General features: G+C 39.9%; 1 protein-coding gene across 1 annotated transcript; it reads left to right on the top strand.

Moving 5' to 3' along the window:
- The first annotated feature begins 262 nt into the window (after positions 1–262).
- chrnb1l (cholinergic receptor, nicotinic, beta 1 (muscle) like) lies at positions 263–10806 on the top strand. Its single transcript, XM_037758005.1, has 10 exons — positions 263–728; positions 994–1038; positions 1480–1589; positions 1999–2107; positions 2289–2436; positions 2563–2748; positions 2977–3200; positions 3853–4031; positions 10172–10310; positions 10510–10806. Exons 1-10 carry the CDS (start codon positions 372–374, stop codon positions 10648–10650), a joined length of 1638 nt encoding a protein of 545 aa, XP_037613933.1. The 5' UTR covers positions 263–371; the 3' UTR covers positions 10651–10806.
- The last annotated feature ends 1144 nt before the right edge of the window (positions 10807–11950 follow it).

Raw genomic sequence — 11950 nt, 5'->3', positions numbered from 1 at the left:
AAAAAAGTCTGAAAAAAATGTCCGAAAAAAATGTCAGAAAAAAAAGTCAGAAAAAATGTCAGAAAAAAAAGATCTGAAAAATGTCTGAAAAAAGATCTAAAAAAAAGTCAGAAAAAAAAGATCTAAAAAAAAGTCAGAAAAAAAAGATCTAAAAAAAAGTCAGAAAAAAAAGATCTAAAAAAATGTCCGAAAAAAAAGTCTGGAAAAAAAGATCTGAAAAAATGTCAGAAAAAAAGTCAGAAAAAAAAGATCTAAAAAAATGTCCGAAAAAAAAGATCTGAAAAATGTCTGAAAAAATGTCCGAAAAAAAAGTCTGAAAAAAAAGATCAAAAAAATGTCTGAATAAAAAAATTTCAATTTTGCATTTAGTCATGTGGTTTCCGTACATATCACATGTAAGATGTAATATTTCACACAACAAAAAATATATGACCCCTTACTTTTATTGTTTTTTTGTTTTCCTATGTCTTTATTGCTCTTCATTTTTCAATCACCGTTTTTTTTTTCAGGTGGCGGTGGTGATGGCTCTCGGTTCATTAGGTATCACTTCCCCCTCATCATTTTCTGTCTCTTTGCATCCGCCCTTTCATCCAGGAGCCTCGGAAACAGAGCGGCGGCTCCATCAGAAGCTGTTTGAAAACTACAACATGAAGGTCAGACCAGCTCGTTACTGGGAGGAGAAGGTGATGGTTCGAGTGGGGATGACCCTCTCTCAGCTTGTCAGCTTGGTAAATACACATACATTCACACTTCTGTCCTTTTCTCTATATATCAAGTTGTTTTTATGAAGTTATCTTCTGATAAATGCAGTGCTATCCTTCAGCAGTCCAATCTCATATACACACACTAGTGCCCAGATTACTGCTGGGTGCATACCCAATTAGTTTCCATAGTGCAGGATTGAAAGTAACTGCCCTGTCATACACAACAAGATATGTTGGCATCACTAACGTATCTCCTCATCTTTCTGTGTCTCTCTCTGTCCCGCTACAGAACGAGAAGAACGAACAGATGACAACCAACGTGTTCATGAATCTGGTACGACGATGAAAAACATTCATCTTCATCACCGAGCCGCTCTCCCGCTCCGTCTCCTCTCTCTCTCTCTCTCTCTCCGCTGCTCTCCATCGCTCTGCCCTCAAATGGAATTGTCACTTTTTATAAGCACAAATTATTTCTTGCTTTATCGCTCTCATTCTCCGACTCGCTCTTTCATTTTTCGTCCCTCGCACATCGCTAATTAGAATTCGGGACGGCTTGAGTGTTTGTGACAGTGGTGTGTGAGTGCGTGTCTAGATCAGTGGGATTTAAATGACTTATCAAAGACAGGAGAAACGAGGATGTAGATGACAGAGACATCGGGGCACCGTAGTAATGATTTCACCTCGTCTGCTCCGCCTGTTATTCACTTTCTTTCTTTTTTCCTTGCTCTTTTCTCCCTCCCTTCCTTCCTTCCTTCCTTCCTTCCTTCCTTCCCAGGCGTGGACAGACTACAGGTTGTCATGGAACCCAGAGTCATATGATAACATTGAAGTTTTGAGGATTCCTCCCAACAAGGTGTGGCGGCCTGACATCTACCTCATAAACAAGTGAGTGTCCTATCTGCAGTCACACAGTAATCCATATCATCCATCACACAATATCTAACAGAGGATTTGCCAACAGCTTGAATTTAGTGAAACCAATGCATCACAAATGTGCCTTAAGGCCACCATAGCTTCTTCTACACACCTGGAAATGGAGGAGGGGTGAGGGAGTGGGGGTAATCAATTGGTTGCAATTATAGACTGTATAGATGGACGACGCGTCTCCACTTCCTCCCACTCTACAATAGTGAAGCCTCAATATCCTGAATACAGGAACTGGCGTCTTGAGATACAACAGTGTACAGAAGGAAAACGTATTTACAGGGACCAGGTTGTAGAATGACGTGAAATGTCACGGTATACCAACATGTCTGAAATATGAGCATCACATTTGTCTATTTTCTCCCTACAGTAACGACGGTCAGTTTGACGTGGCTCTGTACGTCAACGTCTTGGTTTACAGTGATGGGACGGTCAACTGGCTTCCCCCGGCCATCTACCGCAGCTCCTGCTCTATAGAGGTACCGTCTCTAGTTGTATGGCAAGCTAGGAAGGACAAGTTATGGCTTGATTTAATGTTAAATATGCAATACTCTAGGTTTTACTTTATCTTGGATTTTCACGGACCTTCATCCAGAATTCCATATGTGTAGAAAATTCCCTTTGAAAAATGATATAGCAGTTTAATATCCGCTCCCACAGGTGTCGTACTTCCCGTTTGACTGGCAGAACTGCAGCATGGTTTTTCGCTCGTACACCTACGACGCCTCCGAGGTGGAACTGCAGTACTTTCTGGGCGATGACGGCAAAGAGATTCAGGAGATTGTTATAGATGAGAATACTTTCACTGGTTGGTACCTACCGTGACTTCATTCAGGTCCTATAGTCCTATGATATTTACTGCATCTACTTAAGCCACCTGGTGTTTTTAATTCTTTTTCATACATATTTTTTCCACCTTCTACTTTCTCCACAGAAAACGGAGAATGGGCCATCTGTCACAAACCCTCCAGAAAGAACATTAAGGAAGACCTGTACGAGGACATCACCTTCTACCTCATCATACAGAGGAAGCCTCTTTTCTACATCATCAACATCATCGTGCCCTGCATCCTCACCAGCGTGTTGGCTATATTTGTCTTCTACTTGCCTCCTGGAGCAGGTCAGCACACCTGACATGTTGCGACACTGTGACTACACATCACAGCTAAGACAGGAGACTGCCCCTTGATACGGCGTCTAATGTCATGACAAGAAGCATGTGCCTTTGTCTAACATTTTTAAAGATAAAGCCACTGTCTTAAGTTTGTCCTTGTCCACATGAAACAGAAGCTAGCAGAGTAGTATGTGCTGCTTCACTGTTATAATTAATTCTCCCTCTTGTCTGCAGGAGAGAAGATGACTCTCTCCATTTCCGTCCTCATCGCTCTGACTGTCTTCATGCTTCTGCTGGCTGACAGGGTCCCAGAGACTTCCCTCGGCATCCCAATTATTGTCAACTATGTCATGTTCACCATGATCCTGGTCACGTTCTCTGTCATCCTGAGCGTAGTCGTCCTCAATCTGCACCACCGAACGCCCAGCACGCACATCATGCCGAACTGGGTTCGAAAGGTGAGGCTAGGTTTAACATTTTTCCAAATTCACTGAGCCAACCCGTTTTCACTCCCAACTCGTCAAATACCGCCGTTTGGTAAGTGCACCTCGGCATCGGAAATCGACGCATGGAGGCACCCTTTAGCGACATTATCTGATGAGCTGGGCTTTCAACTAACTCCAATGTAAACCCACCCGCGGCCAGAGCAAGTATTAATAGTGTGAGAGTCTGCTAAGGGCAGGCAAACACAACACTTTCAACCAGGAGACCGGTGTGCGTGTCCTGTGTGAAACTTAAAGAAACATTGACCTATTTTGTCACGTGACTCGTCGGCATCATCAGTCCAGTGAGTCGCTAGTCAGTGAAGTTAACGTCGACCGCGGCCGTTTCCTAACCTTATCTAAGAGGTTGTGTTGCCTAAACCTAACTTCCTGTGAAAACGGAAGTTTATTTTGAAAGTACACTACGCATGTAACAGCCGTATATTGACACGCTGTCCCTGGTCCAACACGAGAGGAGTATAGTACCCCGTGTGTCGGCCTCCGATGCCGAGGGGCACTGTATTTGATGAGCTTGGAGTGAGAATGTGTTGACTGAGCACCCATCTAGTCTTCATCAATACCTTTGAGAACACCAGATTTCACTGATTTCTTTACCTCAAATTCACAGGTATTCATTCACTTCCTGCCCAAGTACATCGGCATGGAGAGGCCAAACCCAGAAGACCCTCTGTTGGAGGAGGAGTCTAGTGATGACTCACCCATCCCAAACTTCAACGGCAGGCAGCCTGGAGGAGAGTACTTCTTTCGCAAGATCAACCCTGATCTGGTCATACCCTGGAGAGGCAGGTAAGGACACATACAAGGGATCTACCAGAGGCTTGACTCAATCACCATTTATACTGTCCAATAACTGACTAAGTGGAGAAAAGTTATTCTGGTCATCTAAGGAAAGTAACCAAAAACAAACAAAAAAAGAATGTTGCCTACAACATCATATAGAGGAATGTATATAAAAGAAAAATGTCCAAAAAGGCTACCACAAAATCATCATTCCTTTTGCTTTCATTAATCAATTCAATCGACTCTAGTTGTCATGAGGGCACATGATGATTTTTTTGTGCTGGTTTTGGTTAATGAAAGTAGTTCAGAACTTACTGGAAAATCTTGAACATTACCCCGTTAAGGTAGGGCTGCACAATTACGATTTTGGCTTCCCACAATTAAATGAATGTGTTCGACTGTGATGTTGACATTTAAAACGTGTGCTCCGCTAATAGAAAAGTCTGCTGCATATGCACCGTCAATGAGCAGCCTGTCGTAGCTGGACGGCTTTCAGCATGTCTCATATATCCGATTATTATATCCGATTATTATATATATTATATATATTATATATAATATAACATACTGTTATATACTGTATATGTAGCAGCGTCATCATGCAGAAACCTATTTTGACAAAAACTTGAATGTTTGGATTTGAATTCATAAGGAACACCACATGGAAGCTACAAAATACATATATAAAAATAATAATGGACCTACCTTTTAACAGCAGAATGAGTTGGATTTGTCGGTCAAGCATCACCACACACTTGTAGTTGGTCATAAGTGATGGTTGAGAGAGATTAGTTTTGTATCAGTCCATACATTGTTTTGTTTTTTTGTATGTGTGTAACAAACTTTATTGGATTACGCTCCAAAGAGAAACCAAACTGCTGGGTTGAGTTATTGAGAGAGAGGGACTGCCAAAAAGGTTATAGTGGCTATATTCTTACCTGTCAAGACTGTTAACCACCACAGACCTGAAGTAAAACCCATCAGAGTCATTCATCCTGATTCAGCCTCTCTCCAGGCTAAGATGTGCTGATCCTGACGTTACACTAGCAGAAAGCCATTTCTATTAATGTTAATAAAATCCAGCGCGGGCATGAATCTTCTTTTTAGAGTGTGCCAAAGTGTGAATGCTGGATCTGATGCCAGACTAGCTATTATAGTAGAGTACACAGTGTGCTAGACTTGGCAGAAATACAGCCATCACTACAGCACCTCAGGGAATCTGTAAAGACAGTAACAGTATGTGCACTTTCCTCAGCATCAAATATTTAATACAGCCACATGAAAGATACTCTGATGGATTGATCATTCAGTTGGATAACAGCAAATGGAGTGGACTAATTAGTTATGTCATTATGTTTTCTTATACCGTAATTTCTGAGTTGTAGTGTTGGATGTTTCAGGGGAACTTACTCAAATGAAAAGTGTATCATTATGTGGGATTTTTGTATTTTTAAAACAAAATTGTACGCATTGCATTGTATTGCAATTAGCTCTTTCTGCTGTGTTTCTGTACTGCCATTTTCACAGATCGCCTCTTAATCAAGCAGTGTATGCAGGACTGTGGAGTTTTTGTAGCTGGTGCTCAACAAATCTTAAAGCTTTAATGAGCTGAGAATAAGATGAGTCACTATACTGTATATCAATTTGTTATCCAAAGAAAGAACTTTATTAATCCCAAAAGAGAAAAGATAATGTGCAAAAAACTGTACAATACTTATCAACATACAACATGCATCACTAGCTTAAAGAGGACCTATTATGCTTTTGTGCTTTTTCCCTTTCCTTTAGTGTGTATATAGGTTATACATGTAAAAGGTCTGCAAAGTTACAAAGCCCAAAGTCCACGCCAAAGGGAGTTACTCTCCCCGACAGAAACAGTGCTCCTGAACTGCCTGAAACACCATGATTGAAGTCCCGCCTTTTCTTCCGTAACGTGGTGATGTCACCAAGTAATACATTTGCATTTCAGACAGAGGGTGAAAAGAGGTGCTGCAGCACAGCCAGTATGAGAAAAGTAAAGCATTTTTTTTTAACATTAAAGCATGTAAACATGTTCTAGAAGAAACCCAAAATACAAGTATGCATCTTAAAATGAGCATAATAGGTCCTCTTTAAATAAATGGGAGATTTTTTACTTTATTTTTTTTTTTTTTACTGTAGGCTACATCTACATGTGCAGTGGTAGACAAGTAAAACCTAGTGAGGTGGACATAGTGCAAAATTAAATGCAATAAAGCGTTGCTTACCGTGTCGTCCCTCCAACCACGCCGGCTTCACTCTGGCTAATCTGCCAGTAGGCCCCGGCCTTGCCACCCAGCCCTGGCATCGTAAACAGCTCCACAGTCCTCTGAACCAGGCCCTTTGCTGGGCATCTCTCATCCCGTTCCAAAGGCATCATATTCAGCCGCGGCTAAGCCCCACACCCGCGGCCACAGTCGCCAGCCACTAAGCCTCTGTTTAGGTTGGACATTAGGGGGTAATCCCACAGAGAGGAGGCGGAGGGAGCGTGAGGAATAGATAGGGGGCAGATGAGTGGAAGGGAAGACCGGTGATGAGTGATCGGGGCAGGGGAGGATTGTGTCGTTTTTGATGTGGAGGAGATGGTGGTCGGGCACCGTCATCCAGTCCCTTCATTCATCTGTCTTTACCTTGTTATTCTGTCAGAGGGCTACTTAGAAGCCAGGTGCTGTCCTTTTATGAGGATTCTCTCTGCATGTTTGCTTACATGTGAGTCACCACATGTCATGTAAGTGTGATAGTCGTCATTTCTGCTGTACAGTAAATCACCTGTGGGTGTGTGAGTCAGTTGATAATATGAATCTATTACTCAATATAGGTGTATATCCACGTGTAAATAATATATATACAGTAACAGTACCATACTTGTGTAAGGTGTGTGTGTGTCTTTGTGTCATAGTGAGAGGGGCTCCATGTATCTGCAGTAATGAATACAAGCCGTGGAATGTGGATGGCATGCAGCATGTAGAGCGCCACATAGCTCTGCACTGAGCTGTGGCCACACACACACACACATACACACACACTCAGCTCTTTGTCGCTTGGTTTTTATTGTCCTGCAGAGTCCATGTGTTGTCACGCTGTCTCGCTGTGACTCTGATAACTTGTCCTGCTGCTCCTTCTCTGACGCCTTCCACCTCTCTGGTGCCGGAGGTTCTGCACATTATTAACATCACGTACACTCTGGATACACCACATGCATGGACCGTAGACATGCACCGAAGTGCCAAATCCGACAGGTGCGCTGTGGTGTCGAGCCAGACTCCTTCAGGAGGTGACACACAGAGCTCTCTCTCTATCTCTAATGTTTTACTGTTTTGTATTCTAAATAGCATCTTGTATATTTTAACACATTTAGCAAATGAATGGATAACCGAGCAAAGCCAACAACTTAGCAAATTGATGTACAAAGGGATAAACAAAACTAACAAGAAAGCAAAAATGAGGAAAATAATGTGCACACACAAGTAAATAAATCAACAAAGAAGAGCAAAGATAAGTTTTTGAAGTAGATTACCAACTCTAGCTTTGAAGGGCAGGTCCATCTGTGTTCTGTCAAATGGAAAGGCCATCAGCCAATGCAAAAGCAGTGACGTAGGTTACCAAAGTAAGCTAATGGACTAGCTTAGTCAAAGTTAGTTTGGAAATAACTTAAAGGATTAGTTTGTATTTTTTTGAAGTGGGGTTGCATGTATACTCCTGCGTTCTGGGAGGGAAAATTACTGCTTTTTTAATGTAGTCTGGCAGCAGAAAAACTTATTTTAGCCACCTAAAAACAATCAAAATCAGTTTAAGTGTACACCACTTTTAGAATATGTTCACCGCTTTACCTCGCCATCAGACAGCCCTTTCTGACGGAGAACTGAAGCCATTAAATCGCTCATCTTCAAAGCCACCAGACCAGATTCCATTCACAAAAGCAGTCATTTTAACTCGCAGAGCGCAGGAGTTGCTGGTCTACCGCTTCATCGATCAGTTGTTTGTGTTATTTTGTGACTTTCGGATCCGAACTAACGTGACGTTCACACAGCAGTACATTGCTTAACTTCTGTGCCAGTGCTCTAGTCTGCGTCTCCAAACTGGGAGCATGCCGTCCGCTATCTAAGTTACTGTATGACAGTTTTTTAGCTGACAGTGAGGGTAAAATACCTCCAAGTTTTACTGGAGGTGAAGGGTGAATGTGGTGATGGGAAGGAAAGGGCAGCAGGAGGAAGTGGAGTCTGTAGCGAATAGTTAACACCCTACTTAAGTGTTAGCTCCGACCTGTTTAATTGTGGTCAGACACGAGCGTCTGTGACCTGACCTGCTATATAACAACACTATATATTGTTGGGTCAAGTATGCATAAATAAATTAATAGTGAGTATGAATAATGAGGGTTTGAACTTGGCACAATCTACTTAGAGGCTACACATATATTCTGTGTTACTTTTAATTATTATTTTTTTATTATTTAATTATTATTATTGCTCTGAGGGTTTTAGTTTGCACCAACATTTTCCCCTCTGATTTCAACGATAAAAAAATAAAGAGATGGTTTAAATGCCTCAGATATTATGTCAAAATGATTTATTTCTGGTTGAGCAGTTACGCATTAGAGCATGAAGGCACTACAAGAACGCTGTCAATAAGACTCTCTCTGCGCATATGTTTTTGTTTTATGGAACAACTGTGTGAAGGAAAGAATGAAGGGGTCAGAGGTCGCGGCATCACATGAATGTTGTGTCATTGTGCTGCTGCCGTCACTCGGTGTTCAGAGCGGCTACAGTACATGATGTTGTCGGTGGCTAGAGGGCAGACAAGGACACATACTGTATGTCACGCAGCAACAACACTGACATCTGCGTTCATACTGTATGTCCTACGCTGGACAGCTAATGTCAGAGATGGTTTGTTTCAGTGGAGGTGAGCAATGCTGTGCTAGTGACTCATGACATTCGCAACATAAATCTGAGCTTATTGAGCATTTGTGAAGGGTGTTGCTGCATTTTTTAAGTTCTTTTTCAGAGGACGTGCTTGGAAGAATTAGCATGACATCCTCAAATATGAATGTGTTTCTTTTGGAAACAGCGTCTTACTTTGTCCATTTGTTCACTGTAATTAAAAATAATAACACTAAAAATAAAAAAAAACTGATTAATAAAATAAATAGTAAAACATTTCAGGCATTTTTTTTATTACTATTTTCAATAGTATTACTTTCATATTGTAATATCGATGCACCTTTTTTTTTTAATAATTTATAAGATACAACAGCTGGCATCCTGCTACATCATTTTCAATTTCCACCTCCCTGTGTGTATGTTTTTTTCTATTTGTATGAATGATTAGCACAGGTGCTATCTTATCTTTTCATATCTTATCATGTAATAAACTTAAATAATAAGATTCTAGGCAGTACTTTATTCATCCTGAAGGAAATATTTTATGAATAAATACATATATATAAATAAATATATATATATATATATTTATATATACATATATATGTATTTATGAATTTATATGTATGTATATATATTTATTTATTTATATATATATATATAATATATATATGTACTGTACACACACACTAAAATATAATAGGATAGAATAAGTAATAAAAAATAATAATAAAGGGAGGTGATAAAAGGAGACTTGGTGCAACCTATGAATCTTAGGTGGTCAGTTAATAATTACAAATTAAAAGCATAGAAATATAAAGTATGAAGTTAATAATAAACTGTGGTCAGTCTTCAGCCAAAGAGAGATACTAAACTTCTGTCGCAGTTCTTGTGAAATTTGTTTTTCAAACATAGTTTAACATTTTGAAAAATACACTTATTCGCTTTATGGATGAGTTTGATGTGAAGATTAATAACACTCTAATGTGGTAAGACTGGAAAGGTATTATAATTATTATTGGCCAGAAAGCAATTGAGTGTATTTCCCAAATGCCAAACTATTCCTTTAAAGCTGATGACAATAATGCACCTAAAATGACAAGAATCATTCATTCAAACCTTTGTAAAACAAGATATGACTATTAGTGTTTCAGTAGCAGTTTGACTGACTCAGAACAGGACTAAATTCCTTCCTTTCAGTGCCCTTTACATTGTTTTCACTACTTTCCCACTTCTTTGTTGAAGGTGTGAGAGCACGGTGCATCTCCATCGGCTCCCGGACACTGACAGCTACTGTCTGATCCTCCCTCCCAACCTGAAGTCAGCCATCGCTGCCGTGACATACATGGCCGAGCAGCTGAAGAAGCAGGACACGGACGACACGGTTAGAAATGTGCACAACACGACACGCACTGTCAAGAGCAGCTTGCTATCCAGTCTGTCTGTCTGCCGCTGCCGAGCACAGAGTGTTCCAAACATGCCCCAACGATGTTCACGTGTCATTGCATACATACAGTACATCGCTGACTCAGTGCTTACAGTAACTACTTTTGTATGTGTGTGTGTGTGTGTGTTCCCTCCAGATGACAGGAGACTGGCAGTTCATCGCCCTCGTGGTGGACCGTCTCTTCCTGTGGTTGTTTGTCATCATCACCACTCTGGGCACGCTGGCCATGTTCTTGGACGCCAGTTTCAACTACACGCCCGACAACCCCTTCCCATAGAAAACACAAACACAGATGGAGCTTGATACACTGTTTGGTCGCCACTTCGGTTACACTTCATTTTACAGGTCTGCAAATTTCATGGTAATTAGGTGATAATTAGCAAGAAATTTCTTTGGAATTACTGCCAAATTACCCCAATATTTACCTCTTGAAAATTACTTTATTATAAACATTATTTAATAATTATATTCTGCCATTTCCCAATAGCTGGTAATTTATTTAATACATTTCCAGGAAAAGAATACAAAGTTAATTGAAATGCATTATATGCTATTTTAGCATTTAATTATTAAATAATGTTTATAGTAAAGTAATTTTTGATCAATTTTGAGGTCAATTTTGGGGTAATTTGGCAGTAATTCCAAAGAAATTTCAAATAAGTTACTTGCTAATTGTCACCTAATTACCGTGAAATTTGTGGACGTGTAAATTGAAGTGTTGCCGCCACTTCTTCTTATTGGTGATTTCTGAGATCACCGCATCTGACTTTCCATAAAGTACCTTAATACCTATTCCATATTTCTGTTGTAAGCCTCTTGAAATGTTTTGTAAGGTCAGGAAGAAGAAAATATTTGCATAGTACAAACAAACTACACGCTAACAGAATCCATGTATAGATTTATAGAAGGTAAATGCGGTAACACTCACTGGTTTTGCATTTTTATTTTGTCCAAATCATGTATTTAACACATCGTGACATTCATTTTTTCAGTCTAAAAGCTTGAAATACATTTTTTTTTCTCGAAAGTGACAGTGTGTGTGCCTTTTGTACTTTGTGAAACATGCAGGGAACTACTAGTTTGTGTTTGACTCTCTGTTGAACAGTGATTACACTTAGTGATTGTTATGTTGGTCTGTGGACAGTAGAGGGCAGTAACACAATGTTAATGCAAAAGATGAACACTGCTGTTGAAAGGGCTGCAAAAGGTACATATTACTATAGTTTTTGTGAGGAGAAATGGTTTTTGGTCGTCTCCCATTACATATAAATACAAGGAGGTGTTCTGTTAGGGGTCCTGGAGACCTCTCTCAAACATAAGTCACGTCATTATGTAAGATAACACACTAAACATTTCTTTGCTCTATTTTATGTCTCTTAAAAAAAAATTGAAGTGCGGTACAAAAGAAAGTTAGAACCTAAAATATAATTATAGAAATGCCATAAAATATTTTTATGTGGCTAAACACCACAGCCATAATTAAAGCTTGGCAGAAGGAATGTGATAATACAGACATATATAATACTTTGTGAGAAAAAAAAAAGTCGTAATATTACGAGAATAAAGTCATAACTTTA

This window comes from Sebastes umbrosus, chromosome 22, assembly GCF_015220745.1.
Source record: "Sebastes umbrosus isolate fSebUmb1 chromosome 22, fSebUmb1.pri, whole genome shotgun sequence".
Lineage (NCBI taxonomy): Eukaryota > Metazoa > Chordata > Actinopteri > Perciformes > Sebastidae > Sebastes > Sebastes umbrosus.
The sequence above is the reverse complement of the archived record's forward strand: the minus strand, read 5'-3'. Positions and strand labels throughout refer to the sequence as shown.

What these genes read in the sequence shown, in the direction of transcription:
- chrnb1l (XM_037758005.1), top strand. Translation starts at nt 372, where the DNA reads ATGTGGTTTCCGTACATATCACATGTAAGATGTAATATTTCACACAAC. An exon ending in GCAGCTCCTGCTCTATAGAG is followed by an intron (nt 2,108 to 2,288) that starts GTACCGTCTCTA and finishes CCGCTCCCACAG; the next exon opens with GTGTCGTACTTCCCGTTTGA. An exon ending in GTCATACCCTGGAGAGGCAG is followed by an intron (nt 4,032 to 10,171) that starts GTAAGGACACAT and finishes TCTTTGTTGAAG; the next exon opens with GTGTGAGAGCACGGTGCATC.